Below are 23908 nucleotides of genomic sequence, written 5' to 3'. Positions count from 1 at the left end.
ATTGTAGTCAGTAGTCATCCATGAAGTCAAGATTTGGTACGTTCTGCCTCCCAAACCAAACTGCGTTCCCTTCCTCTAATGCATTTCTATATTGATCAGTCAGTGTGTAAGCACTTGGTTGGTAAAGAATACATACATTCCTGGTAGGCCAGAGGTGACCATTTTCTCCAACCAAGTGGTTTATCCCTGGGTGAATAGTTTCTTCAGCAGGGCCCTCTCCCTTTGGGGCCTAAAATCCCCTCCTCCTCTGCATTCCAAACTTCTTGGGGTTTGTTAAAATTATGAGTTTCGATCGAGCCATTGAACTTGAAGGTGTTTCTGAAAATAATAGTCCATGCTTTCCTTTTCCCCTGTAGGCAGAGGGGGAAGACAGCCTTAAGAAGATGCAGCTGATGGAACTTGCAATTCTCAATGGCACCTACAGAGATGCCAACATCAAATCACGTAAGGATAAGCCAGGGGCCCCGGGGGATGCCTGTCTCGGCTGTTTTTTTGGTCTACAAACCTTTTTTTTTTCTTTCTTTCTTTTTTTCCTTTTGGCAGCAGTGTTCCTGAACAGTAGCAGATCTGTTGAAGGAACTGGGACACTTGGTGCAGAACCAATATTCCCGTTTTTAATGCTTTCTCAAATTTGAGACATTCTGTTGACATTGTTTCATTGCCAATTTGTCTGGGTTTGATATTTTTAAACATTTTTGTTACTTAATTTTAACCAAAGTTCAAGCTTTTAAAAACTAGAGTTGCAGCCTCGTTTTATTAGCTTCAGGAGATGTGAGGTTTCAGTTGCGTGCAGTAAACACCTCAGATTTGTGTTGATTTTTGTATCATCTAAACAGGTTAACCTTATTTCACTGAAAACATGTCGAAAGGGGGAACATGTTTGAATCCGTAGACAGTCGAGCTTATCTGTATGACATTCTTTCCTGCCATCTTGCTTGCATGTCTTCCCTCCGATATACGCATATATTTATTGATTTCGTGGGAGAGTTCACAGAGATGAGTGTTGTGATGGGCCCTTCCTTTTCTTATTTTGGTCTAATCGGATGTCTTTGGGAGTGCTTTTTTTTTTAAGCTGCAAGTTTACAAATGAATAAATGAACCCTATAGAGAGAAAGCTAAGCAGATCCGATGATAGTACGGCATTCGATGAAGTGGGGAGGGAAAGAGTTGCGAATTTTGCCCCAAAGGCACCACAGTTGTGATATTTAATTCCATTTGATCTTACATATTGAGCCCCGATTTTTAAAATGGGTCTACTAATCCAAAGGGTTGATGTGGGATTTTGTGAGAGTGGGTAATTGATGTGTTAGGATAACAATGAATTTGAGCCTATTTTCCCGTTCTCACGTGAAGAGGGTAACCGCTGAAAGCTAGTGGAACGAGTATGCTAAACTGGCCGTATTTTCAAGTGAAAGTAGCCCACCTTTCTCCAGTTTGAAGTCTAGCGTACCGTTTCGTAGTATCTACCCATAACTGTTTCTGTGGACTCTAAATGCACAGTATTTTGCATATAATTTGTCCATATAAATGTGTTTTCCTTGTGCCTTCTGCATGCATCTTAGTCCCATGCGGTGCCGAAACTCCCCATAATTGAAATGTGCGGACTGAATGAGGTTCCTGTGCTCCTGTAACCTTTTAATGGTCCAGCTCACTGTTTTTACAACAGCTTTTTTTGTTTTTTAATTTTTGCATGTGTTTTTCTTAATCACACGGGGAGAGGGAAAGCTGTTTGCATTTGATTGGTGTGCTTTGGCACTTTGTGTGATCAGCGCATGTACTAATGATTTCCTTTTATTTTTCTTCCTTCCTGCTTTCTCCTTTCTCCTCCTCCTGCTCCTCCTCATCCTCTTCCTGCTCCTCCCCAACTTCCCCCTCACAACCGTCCCATTTTGTACCGCTGCCTCTATACTTCCTTCTCAATTTCTTTGCTTACTGTAGCAGCCCTTGCCTTTTCTCTTGCAGCCACAGCCCAGGCGCCGAGGATCATTACCGGGCCCGCGCCTGTCCTTCCACCAGCTGCCCTGCGTACCCCTACGCCAGCTGGCCCTACCATAATGCCTTTGATCCGACAAATACAGACCGCTGTCATGCCAAACGGAACTCCTCACCCCACTGCTGCAATAGTTCCTCCGGGACCCGAAGCTGGTTTAATTTACACGCCCTACGAGTATCCCTACACACTGGCACCAGCTACTTCGATCCTTGAGTACCCTATTGAGCCCAGTGGTGTATTAGGTAAGTGTCTCTCCCGCCATGGTTAATTCCCCTGTGGGCCAACTTTCAAAATGGTGTCTCTCTCCCCCACCACCCCAACATCCACACACCCAAACACTGTACAACTTAGAGGTAGTGCAACAATTCAGTTGGAATTTGGGGCTTGCCTGAGAATGAATTCCAAAAGGGATTACCAAGCATATGAAATGTGTATATATTTTGCGGGGGCAGATTTGATCGTACCGTATTATAAGATCGTGGCCCATTTCTCCCACACACACTCACACACAATTGTTCCCATATATTTTTTGCTTGGGACAGACGGACATTTCATGGGTTTTTTGAAAAACTGAGTTACATTTTCATCATTTCTATTGACAAAGCCCCGGAGGTGGGACGAGAGGATGATCACTGCCATAGATTAAAGTCAGGCGCATTTGGGGGCCAGTTAGAAGGTTGCAGACAAGTGCGTATGGTGCCAGAATATATTCTTAGGGTTACAGATATAAAGCTTGAATGGTTTCTCCAAAGACTAGAGTAATTCCTGAATGCATTTTAAGAGGGGTAGAAGTGAAAGATGGGGAAGAGGTGAATTGTCCAGTGGCCTCCTTCACCTGTCATGGGGTTTCTTTAGGGTGGGCCTTGAAAGAAGGCTGGGCAAAAGTGCCAAAGTACGTGGGGTTTTCAGGTACCAACAGGGTGTAAAATAGATGAATAAATCCCTTGGCGGGACACTTTGAATGCCACTTGTAGAGGAGAGCAGAGATATTAGTAATTGCATTGAGTTTAGAACTGCGAGACAAACAAAAGCAGTGTGCTCAGCAATATTACTGATGCCTTTTTTTTATAGAGTGGATTGAAATGCCATTCATGCCTGATATTTCAGCCCATTGACTTGCTGGATGAAGGACTAGAATACAGCAGCCGTTATAACCCGACCAATCAATCTGGAACAAACTGTTTCATTGCAAACCTTTTGTTTTATCAGTTAGAATTTGAATAATTTTTTTCTGGTTTTTTTTTCTTCGCTATCCCTGAATTGCTTATGACCTTGGTGCTGCGTGTATTGCTGTTGATTTCTAGAACTTTGATCTTTAAAGTTTTTTCAGCAGCGATATTGATTTACACAAATTCTGAAACACTGGACACTGAGATTCAGTCAATAATTGGTTGAAACAAAAATTCAGTGCTCAATTAAGTGAAGACTAGATGTTCTGTATGTTATCTGTGTGTGGTGCGCGGGCACAGTTGTGCCTTGAGAATTATGGAAAGAAATCCTCTTTTTTTACTGTGACCTATGTTTTTCATTTCTCTCTAAATCATTGATTAAAATAATATAGTGGTCAAAATCACATGACAGAACTGTTAACAAGAGGCTTTTTTTCTACCGCAGACTTTTCCTAAAGCATTAAAAAAGTAACATGTGACATTTAACCCCAGATTCTGCCATTTTATTAATATTCTATCCTGTAACCCCACGCATGCTTTTTTCCTTTTTTCCCCGTTTTCCCTTTTGTGTGTGTGTGTGTGTGTGTTTATGTGTGTGTGTCCATCCAGCACTCCTCTCTGCTGGCACCCATAGCATCTGTTGGTGAGGAGTTGTGCTATTCAGGCTATCCTGCAAGAGTGTAACTCAGCCACCAGCTGTTTTTTCGGCAGTTGGAGTGGAAAAGCTGTGTGATTTGACCATGTAGAATTCAACTCTTGTGATTACCTGTGCGAGCTCTACTAAAGGAAGGAAAGGGCATCGAAAAATTTTACTGCTTAGAAAGAACATAAAGGCCCCTAAGCAATATTTTTTAAAAAATGGGGCAAATTGTTGTTCTGTTTTTCAAAAGAAGCTAGATGAGTGACCAAAATATGTGGAGTGGGAAAATATCCCATTGGCAGAAATAGGTCAATATAGATGAGACCTCATTAATATCACACTAATTCTAATTAGTACTTTTGTCCTAAGCAGTAAAAGGCCGATTGCTTCTGTAGACTGGGGAGAAATTCCAAATATTTTTAGCTCCTTTCTTTGCTGAGTTTTAACACGTATACACACAGATAACATGCATGCCATATGTCCATTTTCATGTTAAATGAGTAAGCAGCGCCCTTCAAAACAGATGCGGCCATGTGTGTTGGTGGTAGGGAGGAGGAGAGTGATATTAGCATCAAATCTTCATTGGTGACTAATTTTTAATTCCCTTCCTTTTATCTTTAGGTATGGCTTTCCCAACGAAAGGCTAAGAATTCAAGAACGGTCTTAACCGAACCCTCATCAGATCTGAATTTAACAAATGCTTAGTTTCAGCAGCCTCGGGGAAAAATAAAAATAAAAAAGCTTGGCCTAGCAGTCAGTGACTTACTTGCACTTTTTTGCACATAGATTATCAAATGAAATTTTGCCATTGATTTGGTTTAGCCTGTATTTTGATGAAGTAGCTGTAATTTATAAATGAGTGTACAGTAGTATACTGACTGCTAAGTGTTCTATACTGTTTGCTTTACTAATCACCTAATTCATTGCAGTTCATACTTATGACTTAAAAGTTTAAAACCACAATCTGTAGGCTTGAAGAATTGCTTTTAAACTTTTGCTAAATGGTAGAAACTGGAAGTGGTCTTAAGGTTAGCAAGTAATTGTCAGTATTAAATATGGCATTATTTAAATAGTCCTGCTGCAAGAAAGGCACTTCAGTGAATATGTGACTAGTAAAGCTTAAATGTGCTTGAGTCTAATTGATTTCATGAGAAACTGAAATTTGGGGATCTCAAATGAATGGATCAAGCAGGTTAAGGCCAGAATGTTTGAAATGAATGCAATTTTAAGCTCCACAGACATACTCCACATATTATGGTTAAAATTTGAAATGATTGTGCCTTAACTTGTTGCTTTCTTAAAACAAATCTTTGTGTTGTAGTAAATGAGCATTGAAATCCATTTTGATAAACCCTGCTGTTAATGTTGATTTCTTTGTGAATGTTTTCTAACTTTGTCTTGGTAATTGCAATTTAACTAGGTGCGGTGGCTACTAAAGTTCGAAGGCACGATATGCGAGTCCATCCTTACCAAAGGATTGTGACCGCAGACCGAGGTTAGTTTAGTTCTGCAGTTCTTGTTTATAAGAAATAATGTGGGATGTACATGAAATTTGCAACACCACATCTGGCGAGGAAATCTTCTCCCTCTTCCCCCTCCCCACCCCCTCCACTCATCCATTTTGTGTTTGCCCCTTTCCGATTTGAGTAGTGATTACTGTGAAAAATTGGTATCTTTTAAGGCATTTCAAAAGTTCCTTGGTTTCTTCCTGTCCCCAGACTGTCCAACTGTAGGCGTGTGGTAACGTACATTATCCTGACCCAATATGAATACGTTTGTTTCCCGTTATTCTTTTGCCTCTTTAACTGGCCCGAAAACATATCAGGTTGGTGTCGCAGAAACACACTGGATGGGTGGGTGCTTAATGGAAAAGAAGTAAAGGGGAATCAATGCCTCCCTAGTATATCTGGAGAAATTTGAAGATTTAGTTTCCACTTTCTTTTGCAATAAAAGTTTGGGTCTCTGTCTAGCCACGAGGACATACTTAACCGAGGTAGCAAAGTAAGGACTGTGAAGATAACTTTTGGAGGTAGTTGGGCTTCTCTGAATCGATATACGTAGTTTCCCTCGTCCTGCTACGTTTTCTTGCCAAAATAGATCCTTCGGTATCTGTCATTTGCTGCTAAAATATATCGTCTGAAGGTAAAATGACTTTTGAAGCTCCGTTGCCGAGATGGGATCCAGTCACTTGGAGATCTCTGTTGCTTGACCTTGAGTGGAAAATAAGTCTTCATTTTTCTCCTATTCATCAGTTAAAATCTGCCACCTCCTTGTACCCCTGGACCTTCCAATGAGCTATTGAAATCTATCGGAAGGTAGTCCTTTATTTTTTTTTTTTTTTCGGTTTATTGACATTGAACTCTTTTTCCTGCCACAAGGTAGCCGTGGCTGTCAATGAAAGTCCATGAATTGGCACTTTTCCTCCAACTGATCTATCTGCCTCTCTCGTTAGGGCTCAGGGCTTACTCAGTATAGTGCTCTCTGCATTCAGTAAGCCCTCAATAAATGCCATTGATGGATTAGAGGAAATGCACTGCAGCTTTTGGTCATCCTTGTACTCATGAAGCCCTCCCATGAAAAAATATGTGTTTTTCAGTATACGCAGTGGACCCCCCCTCCCCCCCCCCCAATAGGCTGAATCCCTTGCACCCAGAGGAGCTTCCCGAGGGGACACTCTCGATATTTATTACAGCACCTTACATTCCACAAGAGCCTCGTAGGCTCTGACACAGGATGCCCCAAAGGGACAGTATTAGGGCAGAAATGCGGCTGCCACAGGACTCTTATGGTGGCCACCCTGTGGAAACCTAAACTATCAGTCCCTCACAAAACATGTTGGAAATAAAATGCACACCATTCCGCCTGAATCCAGGAAGGATTTCCTAGGAAACGGAAGCAATTTTGTGACTTTTTTTTTTTGTGCGTTTGTGTTGGGGGGTGGGGGGGAGGTTTCTTCAGAGCAAAATGGACACTGTGTAGTGCTTTATTCACACCAGTGACATCTTTTAGGATAGGGTATAAAAGTATTTTTTACAGTTTTTCACATCAGAGAACACTACTCCATTTCTATCCATTTTGAAGATCCGGAAAACTTTGTCGTTGAGAATAATTACTGTCCTTTTAAACATTCAATAGAAGAGCTCAACGAAAATTGCAGTGTATCTGGAAATTGGCAACACATTCCAAGTGTAACTTTTGTAAGTTAATGATGCATGTTGTAGTCTTGTCACTGATTTGATTCAGAATGCAATGTCAGCAAACCGAAATATTAATTTTTAGAGCACGGGAAACTCACACCCAGCTGTTAGGCATCCACATAAAGATGTACTCTGGGTCTGAGGGATTGTTTAAGTTGGTTCTCTTAAATTATTTTTTCACACTACCGTGCTCACTCTTTTAAAGTAGACTTTTTGTATCCTCTGTTTAGGCATTGAGGTGATGTAAGCATTACGTTGAAAGCAAGGAAATTCAGCCTTTGAACGTGTGTCACTGTTTTACTCTTATAACTATGCCTTTCAAATTGGTGAAGGGTTGACCCCGTGTAGAGTTCTTTACTAAGATAAGCCCCAGCTGTACAAATAATGCGAAACTGAATTTGATTCCTATAACTCTACAGACTGACTTGTAATTGTAAGGAACCATTAAGTTGCACAGTTGACAACCTGTGTGTACTGTAGAAGGCCAGGGCCTAGGCAGAGGATGGTGTACTGGTTTCTTTTTAAAAGGTAGCTTGCTTCGATTTTCTGCTCCACGAGAAATAATACTGATCATTTTTCTGAATAATCTTTTTACAAGAACCATCCCTCACATAATTTATATGAAAAATGTTGTACATTTTACTCGAAATTATAATCACTACCACAAACGCTTTATAAGATTCTGTCTTTCTAGATACCTGTCAAGTGGCGCCTATGACCACATGAAATATTTATTTTTAGTTTCTTCCTTTTGGGAGCAGCAGTTTAATTTCAGCATGATCCCACATAACCGATTTTCGAAGAAATTCAGGGAAGATGTGTTTACGTTTAAGATACAGAAGTGATCTTTTTAAGTGTTTTTGAACTGTATCCTAAACGGTAGACCACAGAAACCATTTCTGATTACGTAAAGGTAAATCAGCCCATGATGCAGATCATTTAAACTCCCGCTATCTGTGAACGTTACACCTACTGGATTTCATTTTATGACATGGCACAAATCTGACTTTGCACTGAAGATCTTTCACTTTCACCTCCTCTGCCTTAGTCAGAATGGCAACAGTACAAAAAACAAAACTCTTATCAAACCTCAGAATTTATTAGATAAATTAAGCTGTTGAATGAGTCTTAAAAAAAAATCATACTACTGTTAAGTGGACCAAGTTTGGTGAAGGAGAGTGTGGTTAGCGGATAATTAAGGAAGGAACCGCTCAAGGACATTGGGAATGATAACTTTTTCCACTTGAGAACTTTTTTATGTTTTACTGTAATTTTTTTTCCTGGTTTTTGTTTTGTTATTTTGCAAAAGAAAATAGTATTTACAGGTGGCTTCTTTTAAAATATAAAAATATAAAGCAGGAATGTATATGAAATGTCAGATTTTATTGTATTTGCAGAGTATTAGCTTTGAAATGGAATAAAGAAAGCTGTTTGTAGTTTTAAAATGCCTTCTTAGAGATCAATTAGAGATTTTCTCTATTTTTTGATGTACTTAGAGCTTTGTAAGTATAGACTTTAAAATGGCAGGACTTTACAGTGTTTACATCTAAGTGCATTTTATAAGTGTTCTATATGTGTAAAATAGTATTTTCAACTGGAAAGTGCTGGCTAGCGCAAAAGGCTTGGTTCCCATGATGACGCCTACATTGCTAGACCACAGTTTAGTATTGCTTTTGTATCATGAGGCCAAGAGATTCCATGTTGTTTGTAAATAGATAATTGAAAAGCAATAAAAATTTTATTGAACAAAAGAAACCTTGTTCGGCCCATGGTTTATGGTAAACCAAATGGTGTAGAGGGGATTTGAAATTCATTTCTGTTAACCACCAGTTATTAATAATCACATCCATCATTAATAGTTGCTTTAATGCTTGCACCTGGGAGAGTACTAATGCTTAATAGCAGTCAGAAACGGATAACTGCACTGACTGTTGGTTCAAAAAGTCTTTTGCCAGGTTCCAAAACCTATTCATTGTTTTTGTTTTCCAATTTCCTTCATTTGACTGCTACTAACCATTAGACTTTAGTCGTATTTGACTTCTATTTATTTCTCCTTAACCAGTTTTGTGGGTATGGGCTCTCCTTCACATGTTTAAATCATGATGCTTCATGATGTCATGATTTTATTGCACTCTGTAGATGGTGTCGATCAGTTTGTCAGAATTAAACATGCTTGTTTTTTTTTATTAGTCGTGATTAGTTTTTCATGTTGTCATTAAGCCGTCACTAGCTGAAACTAATCTCTTCTCTATCTTTTCTTTCTTTTTGTTTTTTTTTTTTTTGTTTTTTTTTTTTTTTTTGTTTTGTTTCTAACCACCCAGCCGCCACCGGCAACTAACCTATGACCTTCTGACCTCTGAACTCTTCACCCAATGATGACCTGACCATGCCTGCCTGCTGATCAGTTAACTGGTAATCGCCTTTGCTTGCCTGTCGTCAGTGCAGCGAGCTGAGGCACTTGTCCGTTCGTCTTACCATCTAACAAAACGAAAGACAAAGAAATTGTTGTCCTCCGACTCGGCTTTTATTTCATTTTTTTTTCCCTCCTGTTTGGGTGAAAGTGGTTCTAGAACCTGCACTGAAGAGTAGTAAAGCAATAAGGCCCAATTCATCCCTCAGCACTGATCATCCTTTAGCGACCCACCCTAAGCGAACGGTAAGAAGGCCTCACTTTTAAGAAACGGAGACAGATGGCCCTTAACTACCCTATGACAGAGGCAGTTACTGTGAGAGACTTCTAGGAATCTTTTTCTTCTCATAGTGAAGTCAAAGCTCTCCCCTTCCATCCCTTCTTCCCCTGCCCTCTCCTCTCTCTCTTTCTTTCTCTCTTTCTGAATGTACTGTGTGATGATGCATCATGCATGCACCTTTGGTCAGGGATGTCATTGGGGAAGTGATTTCCAAAAGTATTCAAAATTTGACATGCTGTTAAGTCACTACAGTGCCCTCAGAGGGCAGAAGTTGCAGCCTTTTTTATATAGCCTGCCAAATTTGATGCGTTAACTGAAAAGCGTGCCATGAGGGGGAAAACTAAGAGGAATTTTCAAAGAGATGCAAAGAACAAAACTGCAACACTATTTTTTCAAAACACCTGAGGTAAAATGACCGAACATGTATTTTACAGCTCCTTTAAAAGATTCTACGAGAACAAGGTACATGCATTATGTGTCACATTTCTGGGCAAACTGTTCAAATATTTTTTTGAAAACCTCCCTGTATAGAACAAAATCATTAAGGATGTAAAAGCCATGCTTGCCTATTTGCTGTATACATGTAATGAAATTGTAGATAAAGTGTAGTGCATTGAAACAAATGAACAAAAAAGTAGATACTTTTACTATTCAAGGGTGCTGGTGCAGAAAAAAAAATATATTTTTGGAAATGTAGCATTTTATACTTTCAAGTGTTATAAAAAAAAAGAAGAAAAAAGAACAAAGAAACCCTTTATTTCATTAAATGATTTTTTCTGGTGGTTGTCAAGAAACAAAAGACCAAAAGAGCCTTTTTTGTCTTTATTTTTGATTTTTTAAGTATTGGAATACGTCTAAAGAAAAGAAAGTGCCTTATTTTCCTCCACGGTCATTTAGTCAAGTGTCTCGTCCAATCAGCTCCTCCCTCAGATAACAAGGAAAAGCATGCCACTCAGTCACCCAGTTGGAGAAAAGAAGCTGGGAGGGAAAACCAGTGAGTTGATGATATAAGATTGCCTAATTTTTGCCATGCCAACTTCTCGAACTCTGCCAAATCCACTAACTGTGAAAAAAAGAAAAGATGAGGGCACTTTTCTATCACACACCAACCGGATCATTTTCAGCCCTGTCAACCACCTAAGTTAAGCGCAGCGTGTGTGGCTCTGATGTACCTGAACCTACACTCACAAAAACTCAAGGGGCCAGGCACTCAACTTGGTTCACAGGTTGGCTTGGCTTCCTTTCAGGGGTGGGGGAAGGGAGGAAAAGAAAAAAAACCTGACTTTCCACAAAGTCAAGCTTTGTGGATGGTGGAATTGAATAGGCTTGATTTTTCCCACCCCTCCCAGCCTTTCCTTGTGCTTCAAACCCCACATTTTTACAAATCCCTGCCGGCCACGGGAGGTCATTTTTTACAGTAAATTTGGGAATTGGTTCTTATTTGACTATTAACTGGTATGTGGGCTCAAAATAGTGCATAAAAAAAAGCTTCTGGGTTTTTTGTTTTTTTGTTGGTTTTTTGGGAACGCTTCAGCCCTCTTCCTGTTTGTCTCCATTTCATCTGGGGTTTGGTTAGCCTTGTGCATCAAGCGAAGCAAGCATACACACAAGGCTGCTGGGTTCTAAGTACTCTTTTCCCAAGAGCTCAGAACCGGTCATGGCAAATATCAGGTGATGGGGGTAGACCCAGCTTCTCAACTCACGTCCCTCTTACCTACCTTCGCAGCTTGGAAGTCAAAGGTCAGAAGTCAGCTCAGTTAAGCACCCGCACGGTGACCTCACCTACCGTGGTGTGTCACTTGGAAAAAAAAACACTTATCAGTTTATTTACTATGCAATAGACATTCATCCTTTTGTATTCAGCTAGCTTTTGTTCAACATGCCACCAGCTTGGTCTCCCCGTTACACAGTTCTTTTCATTTACCTACAGTATATGCTGTGCCATTTTGATTTTGATTTTGGTTGGTCAAATAAACGTGCGACACTCAAAAATACGAAGAGAGATTTGCTAGAACGATACCAGTGTTTGATCCAGTTTCATCTCAACTACGATAAACCTGGACATTTTCGAAGTTTATCAAATGTCTTCTTTTTATTGGAAAGGAAGTAAGCTTATGAGATAGGTGTGTGACATTATGAGGAATGTTTGCTCCGAACAAACTTTGGAAAACTTAGTTGACAAATTTGGGGCTCAACTGAAAAAAAAAAAAAAAACAACAGAAAACAAAACAAAAAAAAAAAGCATGACTTTTGAAATATCTGAACGCCTTGGTTCTCAGTATTATCATTCTTTATTATTTGAATTTATTTCTTATTAAAATATGTAGACTTTTTTCTGACAGTATTATGTAATTTTTTTTTTAGAGTGGGTAGATGGGAGTGTCGCTTGTATGTTATCGTACAGCTGACATGTATTTTGTCTATTCTTTATTATCTTAGTAGATCCATGCTATGTATGTACCATAACCAACCTATTGCCTATGAGAAACATGTAAGATAATGTATTTACAGCCATTGTTACAAGTTTATAATGTATTTTTCTATCTTGTTTTATATGTATGTTATATAACATTCAAAATAATTTTTTTCCTGATTGAGAAAAGGATACAAAAAATGCAAAACCCACGATTTTGATAACTGAAAATTGCCAATTGTTTTGCAGTACTTTATTATATCGGGTGTGTTGTCTTTCTTGAGCTTTTAGTTAGCTTCTGGTTGAATACATTAGATACATTTGGGTTTTAGTTGGGTTTTTACATAGCTTGCATTTTAATTCTTTGGTTCTTTGCTGTTTCTATTAACCCATAGCATTATTTTAATAAATGTGATAATACCAACCTACTAACTCCGGATTATGTCTGTTCATTAACCTTTTACGTGTTTAATCTAAAGAAATAAAAGAAATAAAGACAGAAGAATGTAAAGTCTTGAGTTACTGGACTAACCCTGAAGAACGTGACCACGGATAACACAGCGTGACTTGTTTCTATGTTGTTTGTCAGCTGGCGTTATGCACACTACTCTTAAGATGGCTTTGGTCATTCTGGCCTTTTTACCTTGGGGATGCGGGGGCCGAGGGAGGGGAGGGGCAGCGGTGCCAGTAGAGATGGGAACAAAGTAGCGTTTGTTTGAGGCATTCTTCCTGCAGAGCCTTGCAATTTGCCTTTCAGCATCTGCCTTACTAATTCCACACTTTCTTATTTTTCCTTCTCCAAAATAATCACTGTCCACACTCACGACAAAAAAGCGAAGAGGTTCAGTGTGATGTTATGCTCGGAAAGAACCAGTTTGATTCTTTGTTGAACCATTATCTCCTCTAGCTCCACAAAGGAAGAAAGTATTGGGTCTTGGCACGAAGCAAAAGATCTGGTTATTCTTCACCCTTTACTAAAAATCCCCTCCGCCAGCCCATCCCTTCCCTCCCTTCAAGAGGCTCAAACATTTTCCTCAGTGGGGTTTCATCGAGCTTTCCATCCATCACATTCTAACTCAGGGTGTACCCCAGAGATCAAACCAAAGGCCAGAAGACTGACATAATGGTTTGTAATTCAACAGCGAGAAAGAAGCCGTTTTTCTAAGTGGACAACTCTTGAGCGATACCTCAGGCGTGAGGATTGGGGTTTCCTCAGATCTCTTGCCCCTGCGAATGACTGTCTCCGCACGAGCGCAGGGGTTTTAAATGGAGAGCATTCGGCAGGGAATTGACGGGGGAAGGCCGTGGGGTCCCATTTCTCAGAAATTGATTTTGAGCGCTCTCTGGGTTGGAAGTCTGAAAAGGTCCACCCTCAGTCATGAACTTAGAATACGATGATAGCTAGCTATGAGCCACGAGACTCTCGGGGTACATTGCGAATGGCACAGATACGGGTCGCCTTCCTGGCCTGTGATAACGGAACTTCCTGGATATGAAAACTGGAAAGATGAGGAATAGGGTCGGTGACCTGGGTCGTCGCAGCGATTGGCTCCGTGTGCTCATTTCCTGTTATGTGAGCGCCAGAGCCCGTTGGGCCAACCACACTGTTGCTACCGCTGCCCTTTCTCTCTTCCCATTTCCTGAAGAAACCGGGCCAATGGCTGACAGTCCCCAGTCCACAGCACCATTCTTCAGGGTTTTGCTTATACCTACTACAGTCACCTTGTGGGGGTCACAGTGCGGTTTCATCTCGTGTCCCTTAATGGTACTTTTACAGATATAACCCTTTTTTTGTAATATATATAGAGTTTGTAGTAAAAGTTGATGAAGGGAACTCCTGACCATTGCATTTTGGAGGTAGTAATAAACACCAGCATCCCCTCGGCTTACTCCTTCTATAACACAAACAACAGGACACCGACAGACCCAGCGTGTCAGACGCTGTTGGAATGTAAACCTCGTTGCCTTAAAAAGTCCAGGAAAAGATAAGCTTGCGAGGCTGGCTCCAATTTATTCCCCATTATCAAGCCAACTGGATATTCATTTTTTTTCCCAGTTTTGAAGTTGGCGAATTAAGCGACGCATACGACTTCTTTTTTGCTTAATTGTGTTTTTAAGACAAGCAGAGGGTCGCGCAACCTATAGCGAAGCCTAGTGTACTGATGAGCTGCGGTGCTGTAGCGCCAAGAGCAGTTGAGTCCATTTTAAACTTTCTGTGCCTGAACACCAAACTCCATAATTACTGTGTACATATTTGGTGAATGTTTTCTAAAGAAGTATTAATCGAAGAAACGACCTCTCATCTTTCTCGCGCTTCAAAAGCAGTACGAGAGTTTGAGGGAGAACAGGTTGGCTCTCCACCAAATTAAACCAAAATGTTTTGTCGATAACAAGGTCTTTTAAATACTTGAAACTTTCATGTGTCGTCGAGGTCGGCTTAGCGGCTTTCGGAGTATTCATTTGTTACTGACAGTGACTGGCAATTTCCACAAATTGGGAGACCGATGTGGTATTTTTGTTGTTTTTTTGTTGGGTTTTGTTATTTTTTTGGTGGTTTTTTGTTTTTTTTTTCATAATTGAGGCTAGAATCTTCTAGGGTGTCGCATCACCAGCACCCAGTGCTTTTGAGCTGGAGAACTTTTGTAAGCATTATACCAAATGGTCATTTGTATCTGGTCATTTGTCACATCTATCTACAAAGTCCAAATCAGGTTTCCGCAACTCTTAGAATTTTTTTTAATGGTCTTTGTTGAGCGCTTACTCCGCGTCAAGCACTGTTCTAAGCGCCGGGGTAGATAGAAGTTTATCAGGTTGGATGCAGTCCCTGACCCAAATGAGGCTTGGTCTAAATTGGACGGAGGAGGATTTAATCCTCGTTTTACAAGGGAGGCACAGAGAAGTTACATGACTTGCCCTGGGTCACACAGCAAGCACTTGGCAGGGCCAGAATTAGGAAGAACCCAGGTCCTCTGACTCCAGGCCCGTGCTCTTTCCACCAAACCATGCTGCCTCTCTGCTTCTGATGCCACGTGAACTTTATTTTAAAGGAAGCAATTTTCTAAACTGGATGTGAGAGATTATGTAAAATACAATGGATCACTTTTGAGAAACATTCCTAAAGTACACATGTGTAACTACGCCTGGAGTGATTACTATGAATTTTAATGGATTAAAATGCCTCCATTAAAGGAGTACTGTTAAATACTTCAAATGCAGTACACAATGTGGAATCAAACTGGTTAATTCAAGCAGAGCGCTCTTCTTTCTATGTTTGTGCTGCACTAATTGTCACTAAGCGGAAGTGGACAGGACTTGCAGTTGCTAGCTAGTCTCCATCTGGATCCCCATGGCCGAGAAGCGTGCTGCCTCGTGGAGGCAAAGTCACTTAAAGTCACTTTCTGACAAATCTCAACTCCCGAGGCAATAATGAAAAGGGCGACCTTCGAGCAGTTCTAATTACTGAATATAGCTTTATTAGGGCAATTAGCATGGAACACTTAGTGTTTTGATGGTGGGAATGTACCTGGAGGTGGGGATTTGGTTATTTACAAAAACGCATGTGGTTGGAACTCGAACTGAGACCGAACATGACGATGTGCAATAAACCAGCTGGGGAAAGTGCCTATGCTTTTATCCTCTATACCCAACTGGCAGCTCCAAGGCTGCAGTTCTAGTTTGGCTTCTTGAAAAGTCAGAAACATTTCGTGCCTAAGTCATTTGAAAATGCATCTTTTAACCGTTAACCGTATTAATGCTCTGAGCTTACTTCAAGGAAGTAAATAATATCAAGACCTAGTATCTTGGACCTCTAGGCCATTTACTAAAGAATCACTTAGAATTTCTGTTCTACTTTCAGTGACTAGAAAAGAAAATGGGTAAATTACACTACGGATGTCCTCAGTTGGATTTGTTCATTCATGCGAAATCATTGTTCTGGATTCTGTGTGATCGTTATTAAAGGAACCCAACAATTGGAGTAGTTGCTTTTTTCTGGGTATAAAAGTGGGTGGAAGAGCCATCATGCGTGTCTCTTCAGCCTTCTCACCACCCATCTCCAACCCCTCCCCCACCCTCCACACACACACACACACACACACACACACACGCACAACAGGCAGCAACACAAAGCAACTTGGATCCTCAGAGGTAGTTTTCCACTCTACCTGATCCAAGGCTTCCTAAGTTTTCTCACCCACTCAAGTTTTAAAAGCCTCGGTTTTTCCAAAATTTCCTCTTTCACTATGTTTAGCTCTCCACGTCATTCTCTGGTATTTTCCACTCAAATGACCTCTCAGAACCAGTTCATCTCCCCTTGAAACATCATCCTCTTTACGTTACTCTCCTTCTCCCATCCGCAACTTCCACTTTCCCAGAAATCGTGGATCAGTGGAACTCTCCAGGCCATGATTTTAGAAACAGACTATTTACTCACTTAGAGAGGAGGATGTGGAACCAGATTTGGGATGTTTATATCAACAGTGGAAATCCTAGAGCTAGGCTGTAGCCTATTTTCATTCCTCCTGGGTGCTGGTTAAACATCAACTTAATTTTCCTAGTATTTGTACGTAAATTCAGAGTATCTCTTTAAAATAGCTTACTTGGTTGGAATTGAAAACAATTATTTCAGAGTGTAGATTACGCCCTAATTTATTTAAGTAACACCTAGCTGGTTATTTTAAAATCTCAATATATGAATCCATATTTAAAAACCAAGATATCAGACGTAAGTAGAGTCCCCAAAATGAAATACTATTGCACCATTCATAATTTCAACTAAACTCTGTCTTGTACACTTTACTGCAGAATTTTAGTACACTTGTAAGCTCATTTCATGTCTATATGTAAAATCCCTCTACTAAAGTGAGCCAGAAGCTGCTCTTTTAAAATTAAATCAATTCCACGCTTTGACCCCGCAGTCCTTATACTTCTTTTAAATGGACAGTCTATTTATTGAAGACCTTGGTGAAGACGTTGAGAATATGCTTATCAGATCTAAAGAGGATACAAAAGTAGGAGGGTTGCTCACATTTTGGAAGGTGAATGAAGTCCAGATTGCACCTAGTGAATCGAGAAATAAGACCTACTGAAGTAGGCTGAAATTGTCAGTGGATAAGTGGGAGATAAAACTCAGGACCAAAAGTTATAGGGTTTTGGAATGAATTAAAACTGACTAGGCACAAACATAGCCCCCAACCCCCCCAAAAAAAACCAACCCTCCACATAGTGATCATATTTGACACAAGGCTAAACATGACCAAGCAAGTCACTTCCCTTACTAAATCCAAGCGAGCCCACAAATAAATTATCCAAAAAATGCAAAGATTAGGAAATAGTCCACTTTTTTCATTATTATAATAATGTTATTTGTTAAGCACTTAATACGTGCCAAGCCCTGGGGTAGATAGGTAATCAGGTTGTGCCATGTGGGGCTAACAGTGTTAATCCCCATTTTACAGATGAGGTAACCGAGGCACAGAGAAGTTAAATGGTTTGCCCAAGTTCACACAGCAGACATGTGGGTAATGTGCCCATTTATGTCACCACACTTTATAAAGGGTGATAATTGTATTAGTTAAGTGTTCGCTATGAGCCAAACATTGTATTGAACACTGAGGTAGATGGATCAGTTAATCAATGGTATTTGAGTACTTATGTGCAGAGCATTCTACTAAGCGCTTGGGCGGGTAAGAGATATGACAAAATTAGTAGATAAATTCTCTGCCTATAATGCAAAATAATCCAATTAGATGCCGTCTCCTACGTGGGACTGTGGTCTCTGGGGAAGGGAGACCAAGTATTTCATCCCATTTTACAAATGAGGAAACTGAGGCACGGAGACATTGACTTGCCCAAGGTCACCCAGTTGACAAGTGGCAGCGGCAGGATTAGAACCCTGGTCTGTGCATTTTCCACTAGACTTCGACTGTTGAAGGCAGGGGTTTTGTTTTATTGTTTCTCTGCTTCTCTGCGCTGCTTCTGTCAGGCAGCGAAACTGCTTCAGCAAGATTGATTTCTTTGACCGGGAATGTTCCTGTATGATCTGTATGAGCGAAACAATATGGCCTAGTAGAAAGAGTACAGACGTGGGAGTCCGAAGACCTGCATTCTAATCCCACTCTGCCACTTGCCTGCTGTGTGATCTCGGGCAAATCACGCACCTTCTCCGTGCTTCAGTTCCCTTATCTGCAACATGGGGATCCAATACCTGTTCACCATCCTGCTTTGTGAGCCCCAGGTGAGACCATCCTGTATTATAGTGGGTTTACGTGGGATTATCCTTTATGATCTCCAGCGCTTAGTACAGTGCCTGGTTTATAGTGCGCACTCAACAAATACCGCAATTATTCTTCTCTCAGGTTACGAGTCTATCGCTATGAAACCGCAGAGACGAGCCATCTTAAAAATCATCCTTACAAACATGTATAGAGGACAATTTGGGAGAAAGGTACGCATACTTGAAATACCTGAACCCCACTAAGGGCAGCGTTCTGAATGTCATCACTTCTGAGCTGTTATGCAAACCAGACAGTTGGTTTATGGGGTCATAGGCCCCCTAAATAGGTTGTGTGTTTTAATAGAAGCAAATTGAAAGACCATGGCCCCCGCTCTCTGACCTTCAGATCTAAGAGAACATACTGCTACCAATAGATAATAGAAAAGTATTAAAGCCTGGATAAAAGTTAACGACGCAGATACAAGGCAAGGCCTTCATTCCTAAAGCACAATTTTCATCCATGTCCAGAGTAAGCCTGTGACTAGTTCCTTGTGCCTGTGTTGAGGGAGCCTTTGGGCAGGGAATGTGTCTGTTTATTGGTCTATTGTAACAATAATAATAACAATTATAGTATTTAAGTGTTTACTTTGTGCCAAGCACTGTTCTATGCACTGGGGTAGATACAAAGGTAATCTGGTTGTCCCTCTTGAGGCTCTCTGTCTTAATCCCCGTTTTACAGATGAGGTAACTGAGGCACGGAGAATGACTTGCCCAAGGTCACACAGCAGATGAGTGATGGAGTCGGAATTAGAACCCAAATCCTCTGACTTCTAAACCTGTGCTCTTGCCACTAGGCCACGCTGCTTCTCATTGTATTCTCCCAAGCGCTAAGTACAGTGTTCTGCACACAGAGCTCAATAAATACCATTGGCTGGCTGACTGACTGAGGTCATGGAGGTGGGCCAGGCCAAGGGAGAGGAAGCAGCAACAGGGGAGGTGGTGGTGAAGAGAACAAGTAGGACTGAGAGGCTGAGACGAGAGTAGCAAAGCCCATTGTCTGTTCACAGCCCACTAATCTGTCTCAAAATGTGACACCCCTATCTTCAGAATTAAGGACTGTGAGCCCATTGTTGGGCAGGGATTGTCTCTGTTGCCGAATTTTACATTCCAGGTGCTTAGTTCAGTGCTTTGCACCCAGAAAGCATTCAATAAATACGATTGAATGAATGAATGAATGAATGAATGAATGAATGAATGAATGAATGAACAGCACCAACTTTTCCTTCCGGGGACCCAGGAGGCACCACTCGTACCTGAATGGAGAGGCAGCGTGGCCTAGTGGATAGAGCCCGGGCCTGGGAGTCTAGAAGAACCTGGGTTCTAGTGCCGGCGCCACCACTTGTCTTTTGTGTGATCAGGCCAGTCGCTTACCTTCTCTGTGCCTCAGTTACCTTATCTGTAAAATGGGGACTTTGAGCCCCATGTGAGCCCCTGGAGCAGCGTGGCATTGTGGAAAGGACAAGGGTATGGGAGTCAAAGGTCGTCGGTTCTAATCCCAGCTCACCATTTGTCAGCTGTGTGAATTTGGGCAAGTCACTTCACTTCTCTGTGCCTCAGTGACCTCATCTGGAAAATGGGGATTAAGACTGTGAACCCCACCAGGGACAGCCTAATAACCTTGTATCAACCCCAGCACTTAGAACGGTGCTTGACCCATAGCAATCACTTAACAAATACCATCATCATTATTATTATTATTTATTATCTTGCATCTACCCCAGCCCTTAGTACAGTACCTGGCACATACTAAGTGCTTAACAAATACCTTTTTTAAAAAAAATAGGTCACTGTTTCAAGTGTCGGGGTAGTTACAAGATAATCAAGTCCCACATGGGGTTTCACAGCCTAAGTTGAGGGAAAACCTATACACTTGGGTCTCTGATATCCCAATCTACCCCTACTTTACTTATGAACATCTCCTTATACTTGGGGCAAGTCATTTAATTTCTCTGTGACTCAGTTACCTCATCTGTAAAATGGGGATTAAGACTGTGACCCCCATATGGGACAATCTGATTACCTGTATCTACCCCAGCGCTTAGAACAGTGCTTGGCACATAGTAAGCGCCTAACAAATTCCATCATTATTATCATCATCATTATTATACTCTGCTGCTTCCTGCATTTGTTGTTTATTTCAATGTTGGTCTCCTCCACTAGACCGCAAGCTCCATGAGGGATCGGATCTACCAACTGTCTTGTTTCATACTCTCCCAAGAGTATAGCGCAGTGTTTGGCCCTCAGCCGGCACTCCATGAGTACCATTTATCGGTCGATTCGATCGGTACTGAGCAACACTTCATCACTTCAGATTGTGCCCCACCCAACCGAATTACTGAGGTTTCCCTGAAAAGGTTACTGCTGCTAGACAGTTTCCCAGAGTCAGGTGATTCACAGAATCCTTGACTTGTTTTGTTTTGCCGAGGATTTGTTCTGAAAATCCCACATCTAGAACGAGATAAGGATCTCAAGTGTCTTTCCGAGAGAATCTCCAAGTGCTATTCAAGCCGGAATCGGGGCTCCTCAGGGGAGATCAGTGAGTGGTACTATCCTTTCCATATGAAAGTCAGAGAAGTGGAACATGTGAAGAGGGGAAGCGGGATGCCCCTCCTAATAATAATAATAATGTTGGTATTTGTTAAGCGCTTACTATGTGCCGAGCACTGTTCTAAGCGCTGGGGTAGACACAGGGGAATCAGGATGTCCCACGTGGGGCTCACAGTCTTAATCCCCATTTTACAGATGAGGTAACTGAGGCACAGAGAAGTTAAGTGACTTGCCCATGGTCACGCAGCTGACAAGTGGCAGAGCTGGGATTCAAACTCATGACCTCTGACTCCAAAGCCCATGCTCTTTCCACTGAGCCACGCTGCTTCTCTAAGGGTAAGAAAAAGAAATAAGCAACGTGACACATCTGATCCATAGAAACCACCAGGTCTCTCGGGTAGACTGCTTCGCGGGTTGGGCAAATGGGGTCATTTACCTAAAAAATGCATCCAGACTGATGAACTACCTACCCCAGTGCTTAGCACAGTGCCTGGATGGTAGGAAGTGCTTAAAAAATGCCATAATACAAGCTAACAAAGAAACTAGAGGAATGATTTCGTTCCTCTGAGTCTGAACCTAGGCGTGCAGTTGGACTTCTTTTCCTCTTCCTCCTCCATCTCTCCTCATCCTCCTTATCAAACGTTAACGGAGGACCTGAAGAGTTTACAGAATTTAAATGGGATACAGACTGCAAGTCTCCAAAGAGGGTGATTAAAAAGTACACACAGATCTCGCCTGTCATGCCCCTCAGTTTTCCAACCTGTCCCAAGATAGCCCCACTGAACTTTTAATGTTGCTATTTTGTACAGGACTCTCACTGCGGGAAGGTGCTCTGCTTTTGCTGATAATAACAATCATGGTAGTTGTTAAGCACTATGTGCCAAGCATTGTTCTAAGCACTGGGGTAGATACAAGTTAGTCTGGTTAATACAGTCCCTGTCCCACTTGGGGCTCACACTCTTAATCCCCATTTTATAGATGAGAGAACTGAGGCCCAGAGAAGTTAAGTGACTTACCAAAGTCACACAGCAGACACATGGCAGAGCTGGGATTAGAACCCAGGTCCTTCTGACTCCCAGGTCCATGCTCTATCTTAAGTCATGCTTCTGTGCGTACACTCTGAGCAGTGAATGTGGGGGCTGTTTTGGATGTACCCAGAGCCACTACACAGCTTCTGCGCACCAACACAACGCAGCATCTGGGTCCACATTTGTGTTGGTTACCTCACAGTTAGATATGGGGCTCCATATCCCTAGAAACTGGGTTCTAGTCCCGGCTCCGCCACTTGTCTGCTGTGTGACCTGGGCAAGTCACTTCACTCTTCTGGGCCTCAGTTACCTCATCTGTGAATTGGGGATTGAGACGTTGAGCCCCATAAGGGAGAAGGACTGTGTTCAAGATGATTAACTCGTATCTACCCCAGCGCTTAGGTCAGTGCCTGTCACATAGTAAGCACTTTAAAAATATCATAATTCTTATTATCTTAGTACAGTGCTCTGCCCACTGAAAGTGCTTAGTAAATACCATTGATTTATTGAGCACTTACGGTATCTAGGGCACTGAGCTAAGGTCTGAGGGAGAGGCTCTCCCCTGGTGGGTCTTCCAGCATGAACCCCCAGTGTGAACCTGAGGATGCCCCCTGACGCTGAGGCAGAATAGCAAGGAATTTGAACCCCCCATTTTCTCAAATCAAAAATGAAAAATGAAGTGCTGACTTAGGTAGTCAACTTACATTTTGAACAACCTGGGGACGGAGCACATTTATTTGCAAATGTGAAATTCATAACAATCCCCGACAGTAGAAAGTCATCTTAATGAGGCTGTAATTCTTTTCCTCCCCAGAATTTATATCCCCCGTCAATGGGGTAAGAGAGAGTGTGGGCTCCCCGATTTGAATTCTGCTCATGATTCACCATTAACATATTTGTGAGTCACAGAGGGAGAACAATTTTACCAACAGGTGACGCTGGGGGAGATGGTTTTACAGGACAGAACATGCTGTATTTTGGCAGAGCCGTGTTGATGAGGAAATTCAGAGAACTCAGGCCCAGACGATTCTTCCTTCCGGGGGCCTAGTTTTCCTTCAAATCGCCTCCACCCAGGGCTTCCTTTCATCTTCTCCTTTCCTGTGGCCTGTTGGTGTTCTGGGTGCTTCCGTAAGCCCCAGGACTCTGGGTAATGACTCGATTCTGAGCTCCTGAGGAAAAGGCTTTTAAAGAGACTGCAGCGATCTTAGTGAAAGCCATCCCCTCAACAGAGCAGTGATCCGGCTTTGCTCTCAGAAGCCTTTCAGGCTAGTTTCCCCTTCCTGGTTCTGATTCAGGATCCTTGTTTAATTGGTGGGTTGGGCTGGGTTTCCCATTTGGGGGATCAATTTGGAGTGGATCAAATTCTCAATTAGCACAGTGAAGGTGTAAAGCTACTGAGACAATGCCACCCCCTTCCATTTTTTTTTAGGGTATTTGTTAAGTGCTTACTATGTGCCAGGCACTGCACTAGGTGTTAGGGTAGATGCAAATCAATCGGATTGGACACAGTCTTTGTCCCACATAATAATAATAGTAATATTGGTACTTGTTAAGCAGTAACTGTGTGCCAAGCACTGTTCTAAGCACTGGGGTAAACACAAGTTAATCAGGTTGGACAACAGTCCCTATCCCACCAGTCCTATCCAGGACTGGTAGAGTCCTGGAAACTCTCCAGATGCAATTCTGAGAGAGGGGGGAGAGTGGTGGTCCGGCGAATGTGGAGAGAGAGGGAGTTCCAGGCTACAGGGAGGGAATACAAGTGAGTTTAGTTATTGGATGGCAAGGTCACAACCCAAGCAGTGCTTGAACAGTCCTGGAAACAGCTCCATTAAAAGCTGACAAGAGAATTGAAATGAAGGAGAAGACAAGACATACTACAGGATCCAGTGAGCAAAGGGGCTACCTTGCTTACTCTTCCCAGAAGCCATGGGAGAAATTTGCCTTTCCTGCCAATAGT

The 23908-nt window shown here is 41.7% G+C and overlaps 1 protein-coding gene across 8 annotated transcripts in view; it reads left to right on the top strand.

Annotated features, from left to right (window-relative positions):
- QKI (QKI, KH domain containing RNA binding) overlaps positions 1-12607 on the top strand; it is a 186729-nt gene extending 174122 nt beyond the window's left edge. Inside the window, exons 5-8 of one of the 8 annotated variants that reach the window (XR_005659769.1) lie at positions 357-444; positions 1939-2235; positions 4424-5297; positions 9321-12603. Coding sequence is in view for 7 of the 8 variants with exons in the window: in XM_029053770.2 (XP_028909603.1) it covers positions 357-444; positions 1939-2235; positions 5223-5297; positions 9321-9337 (477 nt within the window). In the remaining variant the exon portion in view is untranslated. Of the gene's footprint in view, positions 1-356; positions 445-1938; positions 2236-3064; positions 3649-4423; positions 8751-9320 lie in introns of those variants that run through there. The other 7 variants (XM_029053770.2, XM_029053742.2, XM_029053740.2 and 4 more) reach the window with 7 other exon arrangements.
- The last annotated feature ends 11301 nt before the right edge of the window (positions 12608-23908 follow it).

The sequence above is a fragment of the Ornithorhynchus anatinus genome, chromosome 2 (genome assembly GCF_004115215.2).
Source record: "Ornithorhynchus anatinus isolate Pmale09 chromosome 2, mOrnAna1.pri.v4, whole genome shotgun sequence".
Taxonomy (NCBI): Eukaryota; Metazoa; Chordata; class Mammalia; order Monotremata; family Ornithorhynchidae; genus Ornithorhynchus; species Ornithorhynchus anatinus.
Note: the sequence above shows the minus strand (reverse complement) of the source record. Positions and strands in the feature narration are given on the sequence as shown.